Raw genomic sequence first — 27,242 nt, 5'->3', positions numbered from 1 at the left:
AATGTGATTGAAATTCAGTCTGACAATTTGTAAACAAACAAACAAACACAGACAAACCACCTTAGTGGAGGCACCAATGGGCTGCAATCAGATATGAAAGAACAGAGAAGGATGGCGCTGGCCTATGACTTCCTTCCTGCCAACTGTTTCATCTGACAGCTGGGATGTGTTGTTGTGTGTTGAGACAAAAAAAAAAGAAAAAGCATGCATGCACCACTTAGCAGCCTCGCCGAGGCTTGGCAGAGGTACGGCGGCTTAAAGAAATGTTCGACATGAGCAAGGCCAAGCCCCAAAGTTGTTTTCTTTGTCTAGCCCCGAATAGAAAGACATCTCCGCTGCTGCTGTTTGCTTTCTAATGTGCGGCCTAACAGTCGTGGAAGCGTGCTTTGTCTAAATTATGCAAATACTTAGGAAGTAAATGTGCAGCACAGGGATTGCTAAATGGGCTTTTTGCCTTCCCGTCTGTCTGATTGAAAAAGGCCATCAGACGACCTCTCGGCTGTTTTACATTCGTGGACAATGAGTGATATTGTACGTTTTAGCCAAACTTTTTTTTCATGACACCTCTCAAAGAGTTCACTTTGCCTCCACGACAAACACGGTGGCAGCCTCATCTAAGTCTTCTCTAGGACTGCTTGTGTGTTTGTGTGCACGCTCGCCATTCATTTTCCTCAGGGCGTCTGTCCACCACTCTATTGATCTGCTGCGCAGCGTCAACATGCTGAAGTGTCAATTAGGAGGCCCCTCCTGCCCATCTGTTAGAGGAGCACATCTCTAAAAAGTTTCCCGGCTGGTTTCAGCGCAAAGCAGCTGCTGCATGACTCCAGAGAATAGACGTCCTGTGGAGAAAATAAACATTTATTTATAGAGGGGAGTTCACCAAAAGATTTTAGTTGTATATTTCATTGTAAAATTAGACAGGTTGCTAGAAATTACCCATTGATTTGGCATCCATAACAGAAACTGATGAGAATGCCGACTCGGCCTTGCACGTGTTTGGCCGCCATGATGGTGAGCAGAATCCATAAACTATAGTAAACATGGACTCGGCATTCTGCTCAGCCATTAATTACTCTTTAAGAGGAAAAAGTCAAAGATGAAAAAGGTTTCATATTACTGATCAGGTTTTTGGACCTGGCTGGTGAACAGTCCAGGGTGTACCCCGCTTCTTGCCCGAAGTTAGCTGGGATAGGCTCCAGCATACCCCTGCAACACTGGTGCGGATAAGCTGCGTAGAAGATGGATGAATGGGGGTCCATATATATATATATATATATATATATATTAGCGCGCAGGCCTCACAGCTACGAGAGTTCAATTCCACCCTCAGCCATCTCTGTGTGGAGTTTGCATGTTCTCCCTGTGCATGCGTGGGTTTTCTCCAGGAACTCCGGTTTCCTCCCATATTCCAAAAACATGCTAGGTTAATTGGCGGCTCCAAATTGTCCATAGGTATGAATGTGAGTGTGAATGGTTGTTTGTCTATATGTGCCCTGTGATTGGCTGGCCACCAGCCCAGAAACGGCCATTGTGTACGCAGATATTGTATCTGCTTTGCGGGCACAGAAGAGGGAGTCGGCTGCATTTGCTCTTCAGCAGACAGCGGATGTGGCTGGAGGGACCCAGCAGAGGTTTTCAGTCAATGATGTGAGATGACTCGAAACAAATGCCAAACGTGAGGTGTGGATACTAGCATATTGGCTTTGTTTAGCTTGAAATAAGCTATGAAAATAAATATTACAATAATGAGTAGCTCTTGGGTATTTTCATTTTGTAAAAGTATCCCTTGGTGACCCCTAATATAGCCAGTAATACATTTAAACATTCACACAACGTATGTATGTGATCAGTATTGGTGGTCGGCATCGGCCAATGTTTTTTTTGCGTCTGTGACATAGCGCGTTACATAAGTGATTTCTTGAGGCAGAAAAAATTGATGATTATTTTTTGTAATCAAGGTATTCAAATTATTCGAAGAATCGTTGCACCCCTAGTTGCTTGGCAACCGATTTGAACTTCATCATTTAGCCAGTTAGCTGGACTTGCTTGCAGCTATCACAACTTATACTAGTACTATTGTATCTACTAAAAAGGTGAATATAGGGTGGTTAGTTCAAGAAATTCGCTAATCACAGTCGGGTCTGGAACCAATTACCAACGATAAAGAAGGGATTATTTTTGGTGCTTCAAAATGTTGGCCGACCACATCCTTGTTATGCCACTGGCCTCGTATTTTCTTGAACCGTCAAATGATCAGAAAAAAAAGCATTTTCAGCATCACATGATGACTGGACTAAAAAAAAACTCTTAATGACATTGATGCAAAAACTTAAAACACTTGATACTAATACTTATACAGTACTTTACTTTTTCTTGGATTTCTTAGTAACCTTGAATGTTCACTTCCTCCCCCATCATCCTTTACGTCTGTCTCATCCTCCCCCGCCTCATTTATCTTCTGCTAGAACACAAATGCTCTCCAGACCTCCTAAATATCAAAATGCGCTCAAAAAGAATCTCTGCGACAAGTGCGTGGGATGTGGTAAAATATAGCAGCACCCCCTGTGTCTTGTGCACACAAAAATAAATGGTTCAATGTGAGAAGAGATATATTTGAGATAATTGTCAGAGTTTACTTAAATGATAAAGCTTGTAAGGGGTCCTAATTTATTCACATTGTGTAAGCTAACGCTTCTACTCCTCAATCACGGCACATGAAATGGTGAAAATGTGTCAAAACAAGCATCCCTACTGTGTTTCCTGTGCCATTATTTTTCTGACAAATACAGACAGGTGGGAGAAAGTCATTGGTTTGTAAGTTTCAATGAAGTCATTGGGGCAGATTGTATTATTGATCTAAATGCCCTTACATGCTAAACCAGGGGTCTCAAACTCAATTTACCCGGGAGCCACTGGAGTTAGGGTCTGTGTGAGGCTGGGCTGCATCAGGTTAAAAAAAAAACTAGTATCAAACTCGCATCCCGCATTTGGCCCTCGGGCCGGGAGTTTGAGACCCCTGTGCTAAACAGATTTGGAGCCACACCCAGAGATGGTTGGTTCAATTCTTGATTTTAACTCAAACTGCCAATTTACTCTTACTTTTTATTCTACGTTTTAATGTATTTCCACAGCATTTCAGTCCAGCTTCAGCTTTCGAACGACTGCCTTGTTCATTTTGAATTCAGATTTTTGTACCTGCATCATCGAGGTAGATTTGGTCCACATCTTTAGGCACCGATTTGTAACATTTCAGCAAGATTGATTGAAGAATCATGGCCGCCATTGAGCAAAGCATCAGTACTTGGCAAGTAATTGTTCATAAGTCATTGAGAATTTATCGAATGATCATCGAACTTTCACAATATCAGTATTCCATGTGTTTCAAAGCATTATGACCACAAACTATTCAGTGCACAAATTTTCAAATGACTCTATTTATTGGCCAGAATTTCAACCCAGTAAGCCTTTGTGAGGTTCGTTCCTGAGCTTTCAACTTAAACACAATAAGCTTGCTATCATCTCTCACAGCAGTGTCAGTCTACAATACGAGTAAGGGCGTGTAGCACATGGTGCCTTACAGTGCTCGTCTGGAAATAGGATACGCAATGATGATGATGATATGGAATATGCTAATGTCGTGCTTTCCATCCAGTAAGCACATGGCTGCATGTCACGGTGAACACTACGCTCTGAAAGGTGCTTGATTAAAATGGCTGTTTTTATTATTATTATTTTTTTTTTAGACAGACGGGTGGCCTTACTGGAGTGATTTATTCTGTATATGTGCCAGAACCCACCTCCAGAAAATTTAAATATATAGTGGTTAAGAAGGAACCACATCTGAAACAAGGAGGATTTGTTAGCATCATGGAGGAAGTGTGTCCAAAATGTGGCCTGAGGGCCAATTACAGTTGTTTTTTTGTTTTTTTTGTTATTAACATTAAACCCGGCCTATATTAAAGCAGTAGCTACACAGAACACAAAGAAAAATGTCCCAAATCCCCACTAATTTCTGAAGACTCCAATATGCACTTCACGGCATTGTTATTGTTATTCATCCGTGGTTGAAAAAGCTGCGGCCTATGGGATGATTTGCCGTGTGAGACCATAGCCATTCTTGTTGTAGTTGTAAATGCTGGACCAGAGCAAGGACATTAAACCTCCCATCCACAAAGCTCAGTGTTTGCAGTCTTTACTGGCTCGCCGGCACTTAAAGGGCACCCGGAGTGAATCACCTGTGAAGAATAACTTCTCTTCACTCCCGGTGAGAGACAGTCGGCTGTGTTCGTGGGACCTTGTCAGTTCACATGTGCTCTCAATGAATCTCGGCCGTTTGCTGAGCCAAGGATTTAACCCGTTGTCTTTTGACGCTGGGAGATTGTTCCTTCAAAGACCATCACAGCTTTAAGTATGAGTCAGGTGCTGATACACACTTAGGAGGAGGATAGTTGTGTGCTGCTATTATGTGTATGGATATTTTAATACACGCTTTAATGCAGGGGTGGGCAAATATTTTATTATTATTAAAGTATATATATATATATATAATTATTATTATTATTTATTAAATATTTTATTATTATTAAATTATATATATATATAATTATTATTATTTATTCAAAATTATTTAAATTATTTGTGCAATGTTTATGCTGTACATTGTTGTTCATATTTGATGTAATCTATTTATTCTCCACATTATTATTATTATTATTATTATTACACGGGAGCCAGGCAACGACGTTTCACTGCTGTGTTATTGTGCAATTGTTCCATCCATCCATCCATCCATCTATCTATATTTTGACTCGTGGGCCGCATTGACTTAACAAAACATGTATGTAACAAACACACAACACACTATTTTATGCTTAGAATTTTCCTTGAATTATTTGTCCAATTTTATCTGTAAAAGTATACTATTAGCTATATGTTCTCATGTCCCTTTTTTCAGGAGCACTTTAAACCTCCGACCACTTCAAATTAAGTAATTTAATTTTAGAAATTATTTTTTTTTTACTAAATAAGACATCCGACTTGCAAGTCATGTTGTTTGTATGTTAAAAAAAGCAACTGGCGGACCGGATTCAAACGCTTGATGGGCCGCATGTGGCCCCCAGGCCGTAGTTTGCCCACCCCTGCTTTGATGGGATGAAGTCCTGCTATGTCTCTGGAACACCATTGGCTTTTTTTTTTTTTAATTTGAAATGTATTTTCTTCACATATTGTCTTATTAGAGGTCATCATCTTATTCTGAGGAAATAATAACATAAGTAATTACCTAAAATTACCATAACTATTAACATGTAGTATATTGTAGTTTGGATGTAATTTTTAAAGTAGTAATTTGTGCCTATATGGCATTTGCAAAATGTCTAAAGTGGAAAACCAACAACACCGCCATGCTGATAGCATCTTATGTTCAGAACCTGCTGATTGAGTTTACAGAGTCTATTTGTTCCAACAATTACCTTTTGAATCTTAAAACTCCCCTTTTCACTCTTTAATGGCACTATTACTACTATTACTACTTCTGACTGCTTCTTTTAGCCCGTCAGGCTGATGCACCTAGTACGTGCTTCTGAGACTCACATATAAATGCTATTATATGAATGTAATTGATTTTGCCAGCAGTGAGCAGACATATCAATGTAATGTTAAAATGGTCCAGTCTGGTGCAAAAAGATCACAGCAGTATTTGAAACCAATTTTTAGAGATTTAATGTACCTAATGGTTTTCCTTTGTAGTAGATCTCTGCTACATAAGACCTTTCTACACAGTACAGCCTCTTAGAGCCCCTTTCCCCCAGATTGTTATTCTGCTGTTTAGAGCTGGAAAAAAGCCATATGAGGTTGTCAGTAGAGATGCTCGTTATTGGATTTTTACCAATATCTGATATATTGATATTGTCCAGAACTTAATTACCGAAGCGTACAAGCAGAGCAACTTCACTTTTAACCGAAAGTGTGAACACACCGTTTGGTCAGTTGTATTTTACTAACGCATAACAGAGATAAATGAAACAACTCAAAATGAGCTAAAAGTTAAAAAAACATGGCACACTTTCTCCTCTCGCAAATAGCAACCAGCACTTTCCACGGTTGAAATAATCAAAGTGACTCAAAATAAGACTACAGTGGGAAATAATCTATAAAATCAAGGAAACTGCAGTCCGTCCATCAATTTTCTATGTCGCTTATCCTTAATAGTATCACGGGTATGCTGGAGCCTATCCCAGCTGTCTTCGGACGAGAGGTGGGGTACACCCTGGACTGGTCGCCAGCCAGCCAATCACAGAGCACATATAGACAAACAACCATTCACACTCACATTCATACCTATGGACAATTTGGAGTCGCCAATTAACCTAGCATGTTTTTGGAATGTGGGAGGAAACCGGAGTACCTGAAGGGAACCTGGAGTAATACTACAAAAGTGATGGGATAGGTAAACAACCATGACTTAAATGTTCAGTGTGAGCACAGGCCAATGGGTGCTAGGAGAGGCCAAGTCCACCATAGTACAAATGACCTAATATGCGAATACCCTTAGAGTCTTCAATTAGCCTAACATGCATATATTTGTAGGATGTGCGAGGAAACCTGGAGAAAACCCATGCAAACGCGGGGGGAGGGCATTCAATATTCACACAAATATGTTGTAATGGATATTTGAATTTGCATTTTGCACAGAACGCAAATATATACAGTATGGACCGGGGGTGGCGTGGTTAGCTGGGAGGGATTACGTAGGTTTTCTCCCAACCTGAATGTTGTTAGTTCCATCCTCAGCCCCCCCACATGTTCAAAAGGAGTAGGAAGAAGCAAAGCTTATTAAATCCTACCCCTCCATCTGGTACTTTTACAATCAGTGACTGTTACATTTGTTCACTTCCTGCTTTCCTAATATAGTTTAAGTTTTTTTTGTTTTAAATTTTATTTATTTTTGTCACATACTGAAGTACAAGGTGATATGAGCATCCAATGACATAATGGGTACCATAGTAACTGTTAATATAGTGATATATATAGCACATCATGACTGGTTCATGACATTTGTTCACTTCCTGCTTTCCTAATATAATTTATTTTTTAAATATTTTTTTTCATAATTAAAAATTAAAAATTAAAAATTTACAATGACATAATGGGTACTACAGTAACTGTCAGTATAATGATGTATATAGCACATCATGACTGGTTCATGACATTTGTTCACTTCCTGCTTTCCTAATATAATTTATTTTTTTTTATTTTTTTTCATTATTTAAAATTTTAAATTTTTGTCACGTACCGAAGTACGAGGTGACATGACCATCCGATGACATAATGGGTACCATAGTGTCAATATAGTGATATATGTAGCACATCATGACTGGTTCAAGACTCTTCATCCTTGTATTTAGCAAACATCAACTGCTTGTATTGCATTGTATTGTATTGTATTGTACTGTCAAAGTCCTCTGAATGCCTCAAAGGTAGAAAAGCACTAAACATGTTTAAATGCATTTACACACATTCTGCTTCTGCTGATGGTGGAAATATAAAAGTGTTTAGTGTCATGTTGTCATTGATTAATTTGAAATCAGGAGCAAATCTGACACATTTGGGTGAAAAAAAAACCCTGTGCTACAGTGTGTGTTGACAAAGTTGGCATCTGACAAGGAGGCACGTGGGCTGTGACGTTGACCTTGAGAGTTCATGACAACTCTGTCTGAATACAAAACGCATCATCACCAGATAACATTGCATCTAGAAAGAAGAAGGAAAAAAAAAAAGAAATATTGAAAAGCTCACGCCAACACAAATCCCTTCCTCTTTTCATTCCTGTTTCTCTCAACCTCACTGCTCTCCTTTTCATCTTTCAGGAATTCACACAGAAGCTGTGGACCTAAGCGGACCTGAGGGCTCTGACATATACCAAATCCCTGCCGAGGGGGACGCTGAAGATTAAAACCTGTGATTGCAGCGGAGAGTGGACGAAATAATCGAAGGCAAAAAAAAACCCAACCCAAAACACAGCTTGTCTTTCACCTTTGTTCCTCCTGATGCCCCAAGTGACGGCTCTCCAAAGGTAAGAGTGTGAGAAACAAGAGACTTTGGTTCACAGGATGTAGTGAGGGAGTGGAGGATTACATCCTTTTTTGAAAGCGCCAAGCTCATATTAGACATTAACTGTCTGAGAGAGTGGAGACATGAGAGGAAGCCTTTCCTGTGCCAGCTGCTTGGAGAGCAATTAACCCTCCGGCCAGCATCAGCAAGTACCTGGCTTCTATTTTGCTCATACGGGCCGCCGTCATGTTCCACCCCCCACCTTGCAGAGCGGATCGGACTGGCTGCCAGCGACCGGGTGTTGTTCTCCTGTTGCTGCTCCTCGACAGCTCCCTCAAGGCCACTCAGGCCGCCAAACCCAAAGGTCCGGGCCACACACATTTGAATTCCATTCGCATTGACGGTGACATATCGTTAGGCGGACTCTTCCCGGTGCACGCCAGGGGCCACGACGGCAAGCCATGTGGGGAGCTGAAGAAGGAAAAGGGTATTCACAGACTGGAGGCCATGCTCTTCGCTCTGGACCGCATCAATAACGACAATAACCTGCTGCCAAATATTACGCTGGGGGCCCGGATCCTGGACACATGCTCGCGGGACACCCACGCCTTGGAGCAGTCACTCACCTTCGTGCAGGCGCTAATCGAAAAGGATGGGACGGATGTCAAATGTCTTGGCGGAGGGGCGCCCATCATCACCAAACCGGAGAGGGTGGTGGGGGTCATCGGAGCGTCTTCCAGCTCAGTTTCCATCATGGTGGCCAACATACTGAGGCTTTTTAAGGTAAGGGCGGATGCGTTTCTGTTTTTTCTACATTTATTATTGGCAAGAAAATATTTGGTGTGTAGGTTTGTATTCCAATGAAACTATGTACCAGTGACATGCGGCCTGGAGGTTTTGGTTTTGGTAATGGTTTTATTTCATTTGAACATGCATCAGATTACAATTGAGTGCATCACGTAATCAGTTCACAGTTCCACATGTCCAAAAGGAGTAGGAAGAAGCAAAGTTTATTAAATCCTACCCCTCCATCTGGTACTTTTACAATCAGTAACTGTTACATTTGTTCACTTCCTGCTTTCCTAATATAATTTATGTTTTTAATTTGTTTAATATATTTTTTTAACATTTTTAAATTTTTTATTTTTAACATTAAATTAATAGATTTCTTCCATACTTAAATATATAAATATTAATATTTTGTACATAATTTTAAATATATTTTTTACATTTTTATTTTTTTATTTTTAACATTAAATTGATATATTTTTTTCCATACTTAAATATGTAAATATTAATATTTTGCACACTTAAATATTTCAGATCATCAAACAAATTTAAATATTAGTCAATGACAACACAACTGAAAACAAAATGCAGTTTTTAAATGAAAGTTGTTCTTGTTAATGAGAGAAAAATAAATCCAAACCTACATGGCTCTGTGTGAAAAGTGACCTAAACCTGCTAACTGCTTGAGGCCTCTTTAGCAGCAACAACTGCAATCAAGCATTGGCGCTAACTTGCAATGAGTGGTGTAAAGATGGAATTGGACACATGCCTTCCAAAAAGTATTTTTTTCCAAAAGGTCTTTAGGATGATCGAGATGTTTTCTGGCAAAATGGAGATGAGCCTTAATGTTCATTTTGTTCAGCAGTGGTTTTTGTCTTGGAACTCGGCTATGCAAGCCGTTTTTGCCCAGTGTCTTTCTTATGGTGGAGTCATGAACACGGACCTTAACTGAGGCAAGTGAGGCCTGCAGTTCTTTGGACGTTGTTGTGGGGTCTTTTGTGACCTCTTGGATGAGTCGTCGAAACGCTCTTGGGGTCATGCTTTGGCCGGCCATTTCTGGGAAATTTTAGCACTGTTGAGCACTTTTAGGGATGCCGGCTCTCGCTGTGGTTTGTTGGGGTCCCCAAGCTTTAGAAATGGATTTATAACCTTTTCCAGACTGATATATCTCAATTAGTTTCTTTCTCATTTGTTCCTGAATTTCTGTAGATCTCAGCATCTTTTGGTCTGCTTAACTTTGCCAGGCAGGTCTGTTTCATGATTTCTTGATTTAGAACAGGGATGGCAGTAAGACCCACTGGTAAATTTTTGATTTTTCACGATCATCTGCATTCCGCAATGATAATGTACCCCAGTAGAGCTGTGAGCGCAGTACTGCACTACTGGGACTTCCGAATGACCTAAAAGTACTTGGATAAATGTTTATCATTTAAGATTAACGACTACATACCTCAACAGACTGTAAATGGATTCCGGTCACCTTTAAATGTGTGTAGTTTCCCAAAAATGAATAGATTATGTTGTAATCATGATGGAGATTTTTATGCCTCATCATAAATAAGATACAACTGTAAAACATTTCATTGGAATTTGGTGTGAATATTTGGTATGAGGCTGCACGGCGGTCTGGTGGTTAGACCTCACAGCAAGGAGACCAGGGTTCAATTCCACCCTCGGCCATCTCTGTGCGGAAATTGCATGTTCTCCCCGTGCATGTGTGGGTTTTCTCCGGGTACTCCGGTTTCCTCCCACATTCCAAAAACATGCTAGGTTAATTAGCGACTCCAAATTGTCCATAGGTATGAATGTGAGTGTGAATGGTTGTTTGTCTATATGTGCCCTGTGATTGGCTGGCCACCAGTCCAGGGTGTACCCCACCTCACGCCCAAAGACAGCTGGGATAGGCTCCAGCACCCCCTGCGACCCTCGTGAAGAAAAAGTGGTAGAAAATGAATGAATGAATATTTGATCATCCCGGAATTCTGGTGCTGATCCGAATTAGAGCCTTGTTCTACCTCTTACTCTTCCCCTCATGACCACACAAGAAAGACTTTCTTATTATTACATGTTCTGTGATAGTGGAGTTGCCTTTGCTACGCATGGAAAAATAAAAACACTCTGTTTGATATCCGTTGCGTTGCAAAGGACACATTCATACCTTAGAAGGGATCCATTGGAAAATCCCATCAGTCACCACCGTGGCCCTCAAGGAGTTGGTTGCTAAGCGGTGAGAGGGATTGCCTGTCACTGTAGAGAAGCGACTAAGACATCACGTCTGGGGTTCTTTGGCTGCCGCCATAGATTTTTCTCACTCGGGCGGTGTTTACATCTGCTTATGCTAGAGAAAACACCATGTTTGACATCTAATGAAGATACTTACTGTTTCTATTAGTGATGCTTTTTCATCCACAGCAGCTCATTTTCATGTATTTAGTGGGAATTTTGTCCCAAAACACTGAACCATCCTGACCTTTGTCTAGAGCAATTCGCTTCAAAATATCAGCAGGATAACCATTCAGCACGGAACAAGAAACGCTAACAATAGCTGCAATGGAGGAGAAGCGGGTCTCCTGTATTTACACAGAACATTCTGTCCAAGAGGATTCAGACTTGTCATGCGATTTTTAAAATAAACATTCAAGCAAAAAAAAGCTGCTTATAGTGAATCACGAGTAGACTAGTTTGACTTTTTTAAAGAGCCCCTTTGAGAGCTAAAAGTAATAAACTCACATCATTTGAGATTTCCTCAGACGGAGCCAAGTTCACAGGATTTGTTGAACTTTTGCTGTACTCACCGGGAACAGCAAATTATGAAAAACACAAGAGATTCTTGCAGTGAAGTATCACAAATAACTCCTCAATACATCACCTTTCATAATATTACTCATTGTTGCAGCATTAATTCACGCAACAGTCAGCGCCATTTCGACTTGATTGAGGCTTTGGATGAATGAGCTTCTGATTTAATTGTCAACATATACATCAAACTGCAATAACCCTGTTGATAAATGGATTATTTGTGGATTAATTCAACATACAGCAGTGCCTGAAAGTTACTCGTTCCTAAGAAGTGAACTGCATCCCAGCCATTGGTCAAACAAATCATCATTTTTTTAATTCATCTCTTGGAGCTGTGGGAAATCATAGCGGTATTCATAGCAGTCTGATAGCCCAATAAAATGGGCTGAATGATCATTAGATGCAGCTCTGCGATACACAAACTGGTGATGCATTACTATTTTTTTATGACAGCAGCAAACTTCTGATGATACTCTAGATTTTTATTGATATTTTTAGCAATGTTTACAGCATGCTGTACATTCCAGTCCAGCTTGGTTTTGCTCGGCAAAGATTCTCCATATGAGAATTATTTCAAATTATTTTGCTTGCCACTATGCATCGCTGGAATAGATGGACTCATGAATGATCTGCATTATTATTTGTAGAATGTATGAATTTTTGTAAGTGTGATCTGCTGTTTTTAGGACTATGGATTTGGACTATGGGCCACCAGCTGAATACCCGACATTAACAAATTCACTAAGACAATCAATCGTGTGAGATTTTTTTTTTTTCTTCAGCGTGAACCTGATAAACACATTTCGATAAAACCCGAGCCTGAGCAGAACACTCTGTACGTGTAAATGAACGTTCTTACAGGTAATGAGCAGCAGCATCATCTCATTCTTGAGCTAGCACTCATTCTCTCCTCATTACAGCCCCTTAGTGGTGTCCTTGCATATTTAATTTGGATTTCTCTGATCTGCCGTCTCCTTAGACTCGGTGTATGCATTAGCATTCACCTCCACCATGTGTTTCCACATATACGAGAGTGGAAAGTTAAGAAATTCGCTGCACTCAGACGGAGGATCGTGAGAGAAGTTTGTTGTATCAATCCAGCGAAAGGAAAAATCAAACACTCTCTGAACCCTGTCAGCCAACACAAACACACAGCTATGATGATAATAATAATAATAATAATAATAATAATAATAACAAATTAATTAATAATAATACTTATTAAAATAATTATTTATTAATTAATAATTAAAACAAAAAAATGTAATCCCTGTGTCCAAAAAAGTGCCAATGAATAACATTTATTATTATTAATAATTATTATTATTATTATTTCCAATAATAATAATAATAATAATAATAATAATAATAATAATAATAATAATAATAATAATAATAATAATAATAATAATAATAATTATTATTATTATTATTATTATTATTATTATATATATATTATATTATATTATAATAATAAGAACATTAATAATAATTATTATTATTATTAAAATTAAGCCCTTGAGTGTCCAAAAATGAGCCAATGAATAACATTTATTAATAATAATAATAATAATAATAATAATAATAATAATAATAATAATAATAATAATAATAATAATAATAATAATAATCATAATAACAATCATAATAACAATCATAATAATAATTAATAATAACAATAATAATAATAATTAATAATAATTATAATCCATCATCATCATCATCGTTATTCACTTTTTTGGACACTCAAGGATTGAATTTTTTTAATGTTTTTCCCCGTTACAATTTTAATATCACTTCATTATATCACTTTATTATTCATGATATTTAATCATAGCAATATACAGTATACATTCTATCACTTTATTGTTATTATTACTTTATTCTCATACAATAGTTTTTTTTGTAATACAGTGTTATAAATCAGTTTTGTTATGTTCTTTTTCTCATAACATCATAAACAACATTGTTCTTCTCAAAAATATTTTTTTTCATCTTAATTTCACCGCAAAAAATGAACGAGACGGAGGATTGAGAGAAATGTTTGTAGTACTATATTATTCCAACTAAGGAAACACTGAGACCCATCAATCAGCATCCACTCTAATTGAATAGCGGTCATTAGAATGATCAAAAAAAGGAGAGTGAGGCTGCTGGCAATGTGATGTAAAGCCGCCGTGTTACTTGTATGGATTAAACAGTAAAGCTTTAATGGAAAGTGCCATGTTGTCATTTACTTATGGCGTCCCTTTCCCGTCCCCCGTCGGTCCCCAAACATGCTAGCTGCTTCTGCAGGACTCATCAAATACTTCTTGCTCAATGCCATTTGCTGCATGGGCTCACATGCAAAGAGAAATAGCGCTGCGGCCAGACACAAATGTTTGCTTTTAATGGCAGGAAACCAATGCACTCGAGTATACGGCGGGGGCATACTGATGAGACACCGGAGATATGCTAGACATGCTGCTGAACAAACACAGCGGAGCACGTTTGCACGGCACGTTAAAGGCAGCATCGTCAGCAGCGAGGGCATTGCTGCTGAAACTAGCAGCAGCACATTGTTGCCTCGCCGTCGCACAGATGTTGTCTACGGAGGCGCGATCAATATCTAAATTCATATCAAATTTGGTGCCAAGAGGATAACAAAACTTCCTTACATTCTTCATAGTTAGGAAGCAAATGAATACAGATGGAATAGGTGCAGATTCTGGAAGATCTAGAAAGTTTTCTATGCGGGTTATTGTGTGTAGCTGCTCTATAGGAGGCCACAACTCAATACAAAGGGTAGAAAATGAGAATAATAGGTCACTTTTAATGAGAGTTACGTTGAAATATTATAGTTATTATTATTTTGCGAGACATAAACATTCATCCATTTTTTGTCCTTGTCCTCACAAACAGATCAGATGATTTTCCCTGATTAAAGTATGGAAGATCTGCAGCGACTGGGTAAATTCACAGGCTCAATCAATATTTAAATTCATATCACAACAAAACTTCCCTACTTGGACTTCCTTACATGGTTCATTGTTAGGAAGCAGATGAATACAGATGGAATAGGTGCAGATTCTGGAAGATCTACAAAGTTTTCTGTGCAGGTTATTGTGTGTAGCTGCTCTATAGGAGACCACAACTCAATACAAAGGGTAGTAAAATGAGAATAGGTCCCCTTTAATGAGAGTTACGTTGAAATATTATCGTTATTATTATTTTGTGAGACATAAACATTCATCCATTTTCTGTCCTCATTGTCCTTACAAACAGATTAGATGATTTTCCCTGATTAAAGTATGGAGGATCTGCAGGGACTGGGTAAATTCACAGGCTCAATCAATATTTAAATTCATATCACAACAAAATTTCCTTACATGGACTTCCTTACATTGTTCATAGTTAGGAATACAGATGAAATAGGTGCAGATTCTGGAAGATCTAGAAAGTTTTCTGTGCAGGTTATTGTGTATAGCTGCTCTATAGGGGACCACAACTCAATACAAAGGGTAGTAAAATGAGAATAGGTCCCCTTTAATGAGAGTTACGTTGAAATATTATCGTTATTATTATTTTGTGAGACATAAACATTCATCCATTTTCTGTCCTCATTGTCCTTACAAACAGATTAGATGATTTTCCCTGATTAAAGTATGCAGGATCTGCAGGGACCGGGTAAATTCACTGGATAAATGACATCTTTTTCCCCCCCACATAATCTGACCTTTTTCTACATCAGTATTGCTGCGATACTTCTCAGTGCGGACTGAAATAGGCCAAGCCGAAAAGGCATCCCTGTAGGGCTCAGTGACATGAGAACAACTGAGACGAGGAATCGTAGAAGAAGAGCATTGATCATGCAAAAGCACAGCAGGCACTCAACATCCATACTCCTCCTAACGTTTCTCCTTCAAGCCTTCAAGTTCAGGCTCTTGTTGCCAAGTTTCACATCGGGGACACTAAAGCTGACCTGCAGCGTTATTCTTGTTCACGTGGAGAATACAGAGAGAGACCTTCACGTTGCTCATGCTGGATTATACCACAAACAAACCTTGAAACATTCACACTTTGAATCTAAGACATTATTTACTAAGCACAGCTTTCTTAACTGCATGCTGTAATGATTAATTATTGATTATAGATGGCACAGTCATGCTCTATTTTTTAATACATTCTAGTGGGATTGGATAATGTTGTTGATACAAAGCATGTAAACATCCACACTGATAAATTATACATTTGGAGGCAAATCAGATGTTGATGTTAATGGCATATACTTGGGCGTTCTTTAGATTTTTCCACTGTATCTTACCATAACACTTGGCATCACCAACGTACGTAAGTCCTAAAGTGAATCGTGTTGGCATCATTGGTCATTAGCGTCTTTCAGGGATTCGCCATTAAGTGAGCGGATGCACACGGCTGCTGTTCCTGGTCAAAGCACGCCACCTTCCCAGAGGTGCTGGCCATCTGCTCTGTGGCAACCTTTCAACTTCCTTGATGTTTGTGTACCCTCGGTTATCTATGTCAACATTTTAGCACTTTTGGTGCGGTAGAATGGACAGAACTTCCTGTGACATTCCTGGAATCAGGCTACTTTAGCACCATTGATTGTTCAGCTCATTTAGTGGATGAGCACTAAATCACAATGAACCACTCTTTAGCCACACCCACTCTGCCAGCAGCTTACTGCATGAGGACATGCAGTATCGTACATACTGTAATTACAGCTGCAGCTTTTATTTATCTAAATCGCAAAATTAATAGGCTGTTAATTAGAAGAGGATATTTTAATTATTGTTTGTCTGTATGTGCCCAGACATTGGCTGGCGACCAGTCCACCGTGTACCCCAAAAGACTCGTTTGCAAATGTCACATAAGCCACACAAGAGAACTCGATGCAACAATGGCGAACTGGTGTCGGCGGAGTTTTCAGGCTGGAAGTACAGGCACTACATCAACATCATTGACGTAAAAGGCAAGAACATACAGTGGCGCTTCGATAACATCATTAATCCATAACAGGACAGGAAGCAATACGTAAAGCTAGGAGAATACACATCTGCAAGTTCATATATTATGTGCGGAGTTCCCCAGGGGTCAATACTGGGACCAAAACTGTTCAACTTGTACATCAATGATATCTCCAAAATCACATAAGACTTAAAGCTGGTATTATTTGCGGATGATACCACTGCTTTTTGTTCCGGAGACAGTACAGACGAAATCATTAGAAAGGTCAGAGAAGAAATGGTTACACTAAAACGATGGTTTGATGATAATAGATTGTCCTTGAACCTAAGTAAAACTAAAATCATTTGGTAACAGTAGAAAGGACCCACACCAGCAAATACAAATAGACGGTGTAGACATTGAAAGGGTGAAGGAAAATACATTTCTGGGGATCACAATAGATGAAAAAATGAGCTGGAAACCTCATATGACAAATATACAACATAAGGTGGCCAAAAATATTTCAACATTGAACACAGCAAAATTTGTTCTCAATCAGAAATCACTCCACACTCTTTATTGCTCTCTGGTTCTACCATATCTTACTTATTGTGTGGAAATATGGGGTAATAACAACAAAAGCAATCTTCACTCACTTCACTCAAATGTACTGCAAAAAAGGTCAGTAAGGATAATTCATAATGCCGCCTGCAGAGAACATACTAACTCCTTATTTCTAAAATCACAAATACTTAAACCTGCTGATATAGTTCATCTTCAAACAGCTAAAATACTCAGACAGTTACTATGGTAAACAATATTTCATTGTATGGTCATATCACCTCGTACTTCAGTCGTGACAATAAATAAATAAAAATAAATAAACTATATTATGAAAGCAGGAAGTGAACAAATGTAACAGTTACTGATTGTAAAAGTACCAGCTGGAGCGGTAGGATTTAATAAGCTTTGCTTCTTCCTACTTTTTTTGGACATGTGGAACTGTGAACTGATTATGTGATGCATTCAATTGTAATCTGATGCATGTTCAAATGAAATTAAACCATTACCATTACCATGCCAGAAGGTCCAGCTCAAACTAAAACAGACTCTAACCAAAGCACATTTTTTCATCGAAAATAATATGAATCCAACTTATCCATTCCAACAGCTATGATATTTACAGTACAACCTACATACAACTGCTCAATGCTGACCATCAGTGACACTTCAAATACAATGGCTGCCATCTTTTAGAGGAAATAAACACAAAAAAACAGGAGGTTGCCAACATGGCCCACTGTTAATTAGAGACCACTGTGGTTATTTGTTTGGTAGACCCAGCATCCGGCGACTATAGGAGACTAACTGAATAGAGGTTCTGAATAGAGTATTTACCGTATGTAAACTTGGGGGCAACCTTCATATGAAAGCCAGTAAAGAGACTAAGTGGAGGTTTTATTCTGTCTTGTTTGTAACCACCTTTGGCGCTGATAACTTCATGCATGAAGGCACTAAATGCTACATCTGCAGGAGCACACAAACAAAAAGAAACACATGTTAGATCAACCGCATCAAAAGTTCATCACGCACCTCAAGCACACCCTAATAGGTACAAACATCCTCTCACGACAACTTCATGAGCGCAGTTAAATATGACTAAGACAGCTGGAGTGCAAGGTCATGCTCATATGGCAATACAATAGTGCCGTGAAATGCGTGGTTGTAGAGGATTAAAGGTGTTCTGCCAGGAATATGTTGCGTTCAATGCAACAGCCACATTTCAGTAAAGTCTGCTTATTTTGCCTCCAAACAGGCAGGAAGAGAGTTCACTTTGTGCATTGGTTTCAGGACCTTGGTGCAAGTTTTCCATAAAACAATGGCATGAATGGAGTGAGTCCTTTTGTCAGTTGGTTTGTATCTTTGTCTCAGTTCGTGGATTTGGGGCCGCTTACATACACACAGAGTCTAACAATAGAAATTAAAGTAGAAGACTGCGATGTATTCTCATATATTTTGGATTTTTATATTTTTTATTTAATAAAAAAATAAAAAAATCTAAAAATCTAAAAATATTAAAATATAAAATATATAAAAAAATAAAATATATAAAATATATAAAATATATAAAATATATAAAATATCATATAATATAATATAAAAAAAATTCTAATGACCTAATGCCCCGACCTTCCCAGTTTCAAAAAACAACTCTTTAAATCTGTTTTTAATGTCTAACTTTTTATACCTGACTGCTGTGCCCCACTTTTACCCATGTTTTAGCTGTGTATAAACGAATGAATGTTGTATTTTAATGTATCTTTATTCAACTCCATTTTTCTGTAAAGCATCTTTGAGTATTTTGAAAAGCGCTATACATATAAAATGTATTATTATTTATTATTTTGCATAACCTCCTATGTGCTACATAGTGAGATGCCTTTCAATTTTCTGGTCGTTGTGGATTTCATGGATTTCAATTGGAGCTCTTGTAAAAATGCACTTCTGTCACCTTGCGGCTGTTTTTTCAGCTTAAAACGATCTCATACATGAGTTCTTCTATTGTGGAGTTGCATCATCACCTCAAACAAAAAAGACATTTAAAGTAAATACATCTTCGGTAGCGAATGAGTTAAAAGTAAAGAAAGAGCTGACATTTTTGGTGCACCTGTTGGATTATCCCTCAAATTGACGAACTAAAATAGACCAGAATCTAGAGCAGCAATCCAAACCCAACTTGTTAACCACCATTTAATTTTTAATGTTACATTTTGAAGCCTGTTGGATATATATACGTATATATATATATATATATATTTTATTGTGCTGACTTCAAGTGGCAGAGAGGCTTCCTGTTCCTAACTGTGTTCTCAACAGCTTATTATGTGATTAAAGTCAATTAATCGTCAGTGTGAACAGCAGCAAGTGACTGCTATTTAATTAGGCTTAAAAAAAAAAACAGCGCTAAGGTTATTTGAAGCTTGATGTCTTTGTTAAACACAGTCAAATAATAAATATAGGTCACACGTGCATTTTCCAAATCAGGGCATCCAAAGTAACGAGGCTGTCATTCGATGCTGACATAATGGATTTAGTGATGACAGCCAATTGGTGTTTGTGGCGCGTGGGAAAATGGCACACTGGCCTTATTATTGCTTCATTTCCCACTTGTGCTATTTTGCTGGCGGATGAGCGTGTTGATTCACGGTGACTCATTTGTCTGGAAAAGATATGTTCTGACAACACCCAAGGCCACAAGACAGACACTCTATGAAAACAACGGTAAGAATATCTGACAAACGCACATCCCGTCCACGCTTGCTTACCGGGACAGAGAGCGCCTTAATTGATGTTTAACTCAAAGACAATTTGCCTTGTTTTGTGTAGTGATGTTGTGTGATAGGTGATGGTGTGCCTGCAGGAGGAGACCGGAGGCGGGATATACAATATACAGTCGATAATTACATTATTTCCCTGTCGAAATTAGATTTTGGCGTAATTGTCACCAAAGCCGCTCAGTGGTTCTCCTTAACAACATTTTTGCGATGTGTGAACTTGACAAATGTCCATCCACAACCCCAATGCAGACACTCTACCATCTGTTGGTTTTCGTCACACGCCAGACGCTCTGCCGCTTGACTGTGTGAGCGTGTGGGAGGGTGCCTTTGCACACATATGTCCATGTGTTTGTTGACATATTTTACTTTGTGTATTTGTTTAGACATTTCAATTGATATCTTCTCAACTGAGGGTAAAAATATCCATGTAACACCCAACCAGCTGCCATTTATAGCCCCCAAGCATATGCGGGGCCCGGGAATTCATATTTCTCTCAATGAACCACAGCTCCCCAGTACCAGTGGCACTCATGCAGCCGAGATGAGCCATGACACAATAAATACAAACATATTCAGAATGGTTAAATAGCTTAATCCAATTAAAAATTATGATTAATCCTTGATAAATCTGAGATCAATCAAAGAGCATGGAAAGTGCATTTTTTATTTTTTATTTTTGCATGTTTCGTTTTTGGTGAAAATACCTTTCATACGGTAATGTAGGAAAAAGAAATATAAAATGTCAAATTATTTCAATATATTGGACATCTAAAGTCCAATACATGGACTGAGTGTGTCAAAAATGTATAGCACTTAAACAAAACTTAATAAAAAAATTAATAAAATGTTTTAAAAATATCTTTTATAATGTATGTATTGGGCCACTCGAAGTCATAAAATTTTGTGCTACAAAAATTATGTTTATTTTTTTTTATTGATGTCAGAAGTCAACATGGGTCAATAATACAGTAAGAACAGTTTTTGGCATTTGCAATTTTTTTTTTTTACATAGTGACAAACTATTATAAGCATTCATTTATTTTCTACCGCTATCGCAAAGGATGCTGGAGCCTATCCCAGCTGTTTTCGGGCAAGAGGCGGGGTACACCCTGTACTGATGGCCAGCCAATCACAGGGCACATATAGACAAACAACCATTCACACTCACATTCATACCTATGGACAATTTGGAGTCGCCAATTAACCTAGCATGTTTTTGGAATGTGGGAGGAAACCGGAGTACCCAGAGAAAACCCACGCATGCACGGCAATTGAACTAGGGTTTCCTACCTGTGAGGCCTGCATGCTAGCCACTCGCCTACCGTGCAGCAGAGATCATTGCAGAATGTATGACATTTGCTTGACTGCATGCTAAAATCCCTGTTTAACGTTGGATCAGCCCCACATATCCTGTCTAAAGGGACTTAAATACAATGTTTTCATCATGGGGAGTGGGCGTAACCCCGCTATGGGAGAGATGCCGTCCCACAAAAACAGCGAGAGAAGCCTTCTTTAACACTGCACTGTCTTGCACTCAACTTCTATCTCCAGCAGCAGCGGCAGAACAATGGAGGAGGACTTGTATGCAAATTGCACCATTCACAGAGTGTCAGCTCCCTGCTTGTAACCATGGTGATCTTTGGCATCTGCTCTGCTCGTCTATTGATTTGATATCAAGGTGGAAAGCCTTGACTTTGTTCACAGATGAGGAAGCAATGTGACGGTATCACATGGCCTGCCAAACACCTAACACATTACAAAGTATGCGCTGGTACACAACAGTACGTATTTACTGCGAAAGGTTTACATGTGACAGGCCAAAAGGTCTGAGGGGATTAATATTGGACAAGATGATGTATTGATCAAAATCACGTATTGGCAGCCATGCTCTTTTCTTATGTATCATCACAGCATCACCTGTGTGGGTGATTACATCCACTTGCTGATTACTGCTCGAACACAGAGGTTGGAAAGGCCAGACTCTTCCAATTGATTCTTATCAGCTGTCTACCTGATGTCTATGGATGCTAGCAAGAGTGATGGGAAGAAAGTAACACTTTTTGTTCTCATACGGCTGAGGGGTGTAAAAGTACATCAGTACTTCCAGTACATATAATGGTTTTATGACATTTTTTCCATTTTAAAATCCATATGTTAATACTAGGCTGCACAGTGGTCGAGTGGTTAGCGCGCATGCCGCACAGCTAGGAGACCCGGGTTTGATTCCACCCTCGGCCATCTCTGTGTGGAGTTTGCATGTTCTCCCCGTGCATGCGTGGGTTTTCTCCGGGTACTCCGGTTTCCTCCCACATTCCAAAAACATGCTAGGTTAATTGGCGACTCCAAATTGTCCATAGGTATGAATGTGAGTGTGAATGGTTGTTTGTCTATATGTGCCCTGTGATTGGCTGGCCACCAGTCCAGGGTGTACCCCATCTTTTCGCCCAAAGACAGCTGGGATAGGCTCCAGCACCCACCGCGACCCTTGTGAGGAAAAGCGGTAGAAAATGAATGAATAAATGTTAATACTCGGCTGCATGGCAGTCAAGTGGTTAGCGCACAGGCCACACAGCTAGGAGACCCGAGTTCGATTCCACCCTCTGCCATCTCTGTGTGGAGTTTGCATGTTCTCCCCGTGCATGTGTGGTTTTTCTCCGGATACTCCGGTTTCCTCCCATATTCCAAAAACTCCAAATTGTCCATAGGTATGAATGCGAGTGTGAATGGTTGTTTGTCTATATGTGCCCTGTGATTGGCTGGCCACCAGTCCAGGGTGTACCCCGCCCCCAATACAAAATGAATGAATGGGATAATGTTGTGCCATGTGGTGGATAACTAAAAAAAACAGCCAGTAGTCCAAGTTTATTTCTTAATATAAAACACAGCATTTTTTTTATTATTATTTTTGTTTTTACAGCTAAAAATGTTAATAAATAAAAAAATGAATGCCAGAAATGTGCCTCAGACTTGTTATGGTCTGGTGTTATTGGATGAAAGGACCAACTCCCAGGCTGCTGCTGCGGTACGGCTGACTGACTAATTATTTGTCCAAGCTTGTTTTCAAGTCACTTTAGACAAGCCAATCGGCTTTGACCTACTCTGATTGTCAGTTTGACATCGAGCTTGACAAATGCCAGCCAATCACAGCCTGACTGGCGTGTGCACGTCTATAACAACAACAATAGGTGCAAGAAAGTACTTGTTTTTAAAAGCGCTTCTGACCGCCGACTGGGCGTCATTTCCTAAAAAGGCCACCAGACCAGGTAGGAATTGCGAAAGTACCGTTTGTCATCCTCTCTGCCATCTAATTCGGGAATGTTTTTTTCTGAAGGCAGTGGCAGCGAGGCATGAGAGAGACCATTACACACACGTCTAGCACGCTCCACATGATGAAGAGATGTGGGAGCACGTCCTCCCGTTGAAAGCGCCTCTGGCAGGGATGCCGCACTGAGCGGATGCAAGCCGCAGCCAAGCCACCACACAAACAATGACGAGACTTGTTTCCCTGCCTGGTCTGGACCGGGACAGCTTCTGCTAACTGATACTACTGAGGTGTCTGAAAAACAGGTGTGCAAATTAAAACCAAGCTTTTTCTCCACGGCATCGTATGCCCCACCGAAGCGCTTCCTGCCTGCAGTATGGAGTCGAGCTCATTCACACATGAAACGAAGTTATTATGTCCAACATGGTGGGTCAAAGAACAGGTCAGCTGAGATAAGTGTTGGACAGACTTTGTAACACGTTGCCCCCTCGTGTTGTGTTCATTGAACATTTTGTTGCAGGGGAACGCTTAAAAGACGCGCGGTCATAGGTCAACGACCTCTACAACAGACTCCACCAAGTCATCGGAATGTTTACTGAGGCCACACGAGCACAGATAGCTTTACAAGGCCCACTTACAATCTGTGTTCTAGGTCACTGGAAATACTTTTCAGTCAAGGTGAATATTTCCCAGGCTCTTTTGTGTGTGTTTTTGCGAGCAGCATTTCTTTAAGATTATTGACTATAGCCCACATTTTCAGAAAAGAAAAACACCATAGACTAGACTTCTATCTTGCCGGAGGTCATTACTCAATATAGCAGCCTGACTCGCGGTGTCATCCGATAAACAACATAAAACTCATCACACAACAACTTAACACTTACAAGATACATAGGAAATATACATTACATTATGCATTATAATAATAATACAAATACTACTACTACTACTACTACTACTAATAATAATAATAATAATTATCACATACATTTTGCGTGTGTTAAATATTATATTATTATTATATTATTTATATATAACAATAATATAATATACAATAATATATAATACGTAATATTTTATATATATTAGTATTATAATATATTATAATAATAATAATAATGCATTACTGCCAGAAGAGCAGTTCATTGGAAGACATTGACGGATTGTGCTGCAATGTTGCCTCTGTCCACCAGAGGGAGCATAGGAGTCTGAAGCAAATACCCCAGGGGGAGGCTGATGTCATTGCAGCCCCTAATTAATGTTTTGCTCAGATGCAAAGCCTTATGGGATAACTTACAAATGTTTTTTTTTTATTCTTATTGGTACATGTTTGTATATTTCTGAGGTATAGTTTTGTGTGTTAATTTAGTGAGTTGGCACCGTGAGTCAGACTGTTGTGTTGGTATACTGTTATATATTATGACATCCTGCAATTTCCAATGGGTTGACAAGCTTGTTGGACATTATATAAACAATTTGTTGCAGTTCTGAAGTAAACGAGATGTCACAAGATTACGATTTAGCCACAGATTAGCTGCACCGCTGTATAAAGCACAGGGTTGAAAGTTCACAGGCTTCACTGGAATTTATGGTAATAAAAAGTGAATTTATCTTGAATCTTGCCATTAAAATAATCATGCAATGGCACAGCACTGCTCACTTAATTTAATATCCTCTCCTTGTGGGAGTGGGAATGCTCACTACAGCTGCCGTCTTTGAACAGAATCTTATTTTGAAAGGAGTTCTCGTCGTTGTCAGATGCTCGCTTCACGGTCTGTCTCAGACGTGGCAGTCTTTTGCTGCCAAGCTGTCACTTGGAGAGATGTGCAAATAAAAGGCTACTTATGCTGGAATGGACAAAATGGAGCAACAGAGCGTATGAGGTCCACACCGCTGTTGACAAGCTCGTCTCAGTTTAGTAAAACAATGAACGCTGCTTTCATTAAAAACACATCAAGTTGCCAAAAAGCTGCCACGACGGACTTTTTAAGAGCACTGTGGAGGAGGAAACGCTAGATCCACCTGTAACGTAGCAGCTATACTCTAGCACACATCTTGTGGAAGCTGCTTTTATTGTGGAAATGTCTTATAGTGTACAAAGCATCAGTAATTGCTGAGACGTGGAGGATTAAAGAAGATTTACTTCTTCCTATTCCTTTTGAATATAATTAAATTGTGCAAGTACAAATGTGTAAACTGTATGTAAAGCATGTCCAATATTGTAGGTACCCTCTGTTTATGGGGGTTACTCTCTGGGACCACCAGCAACGGCGCTAATGGCTTCCAGGAAATATTTGTTTAGGTTTGAACTGAAATGAAGTGTAGATTCTGGAAGATCTAGAAAGTTCTCTGTGCTGGTTATTTCGTGTAGCTGCTCTATAGGAGTCTACAAATCAATACAAAGGGCTGAAAAATGAGCATAATAAACCCTGATGAACAGGGAGAACATACCCTTCCCAGCTGTTTTTGGGCAACAGGCTGTGTCCACCCCAGACTAGTCTCCGTTAAACCACCAATCACAGGGCACATATAGACAAACAACCATTCACACTCACATTCATAACAAATTCATACAATTAGGAGTCGCCAATTAACCTAGCATGTTTTTGGAATGTGGGGGGAAACTGGAGTACCAGGAGAAAACCCATGCACGCTCGAAAGGACATGCAAACTCCACACAGAGATGGCCGAGGGTGGGATTGAACTCCGGTCTCCTAGCTGTGAAGCCTGCATGCTAACCACTTTAACGCCGTGCAGCCCTCCCCTGAATCATTATAAAGGTCAAATAATTAACTTCATTCATTCATTCATTTTCTACCGCTTATTCTCACGAGGGTTGTGGGGCAGTGCTGGAGCCTATCCCAGCTGTGTTTGGGCGAGAGGCGGGGTACACCCTGGACTGGTCGCCAGCCAGCCAATCACAGGGCACATATAGACAAACAACCATTCACACTCACATTCATAACAAATCCATACAATTAGGAGTCGCCAATTAACCTAGCATGTTTTTGGAATGTGGGAGGAAACCGGAGTACCCGGAGAAAACTCACACATGCATGGGGAGAACACAAACTCCACACAGAGATGTGGCCTCCAAGCTGTGAGGCCTGCATGCTAAGCACTCGAACACAGTGCAACCCAACCTCGATCATCTTATTAAAAATATACGTATATTTTAGCTATGAATATCATTGATGTTGTGCCTTTATATTGTTTATGCTTAACCCTCAGTGCTAGTTGAGATTTGTTTCAGGTTTTTGTGTACAACAAAATTACAAACCGTCATTGAAAGTCCCCCAAATCAGTGCTAAGATGACATCATTGGTGCATTAAGGTAAACTTCAGCTTTGCATAATAGCTTGTGTGTAATAGCTTCTAATTGCAAACAAAATAATTTCTCCAAATAGTCCTTGAAATGATGATTACCTCCAATAACTCATGCAGCATGGTTGACGGTGCACTTTGCTGAAATAGACACAAAGAAAGCAATTGGCCGACACGGATAACAACAATACAATGATTTGACCTTTGACCGCAGCCATCTCGGTGTATCAGTGTATGAATCCCAATCCACAACAGGTCTTGTACTGATGTGATAATTACAGCAAGTCTGTAAAATAGGATGGAGCTGTTTAATCTTGTGCAAAGATGTCCTCCATCTGGCTGACATGTTAATTGAACGGTGCGTGGAAGCAGAGTGTCAGAGGTGGATGTATAAAATATGTACATTAAATATGAAGCTGCTGAGGTTATATAAGGAGAGGTGGGGGGGCGGCTGTTTCGATAAGGTCGTATACTGCTATTTTTCACCAATTTTAAATAACTGTCATATTATAGTGTATTGGTAGCGTCTTGTCCAAAATCTAGCCCTGATTTTGGAATTTAGACAGTTTAGAAGTGCTTTTTGTGAGCCCCAATTGTGAATGAATTTGTTGAATGAACATCTTTTTGGGATTAATATTTCACATTTTGTACTTTCTATTTATGTTTTTATACATTTGGAACATTTAAGTTTTAACATGTTTTAATGTTGCTTGAAATAGAACTGGACCCACTAA

At 39.3% G+C, this 27,242-nt stretch overlaps 1 protein-coding gene across 2 annotated transcripts in view; it reads left to right on the top strand.

Moving 5' to 3' along the window:
* The window catches only part of LOC131105877 (metabotropic glutamate receptor 4-like), a 171,738-nt gene that overhangs the window by 22,441 nt on the left and 122,055 nt on the right, over positions 1–27,242 (top strand). For both annotated transcript variants that reach the window (XM_058054323.2, XM_058054320.2), the window contains exon 2: positions 7,869–8,835. In XM_058054323.2, the coding sequence (XP_057910306.1) occupies positions 8,299–8,835 (537 nt within the window). In that variant the 5' untranslated portion in view covers positions 7,869–8,298. The remainder of the gene's footprint in view (positions 1–7,868; positions 8,836–27,242) is intronic.

The sequence above is a fragment of the Doryrhamphus excisus genome, linkage group LG18, assembly GCF_037039965.1.
Source record: "Doryrhamphus excisus strain RoL-2023G ecotype Guam linkage group LG18, RoL_Dexc_Guam_v1.1, whole genome shotgun sequence".
Lineage (NCBI taxonomy): Eukaryota > Metazoa > Chordata > Actinopteri > Syngnathiformes > Syngnathidae > Doryrhamphus > Doryrhamphus excisus.
The sequence above is the reverse complement of the archived record's forward strand: the minus strand, read 5'-3'. Positions and strand labels throughout refer to the sequence as shown.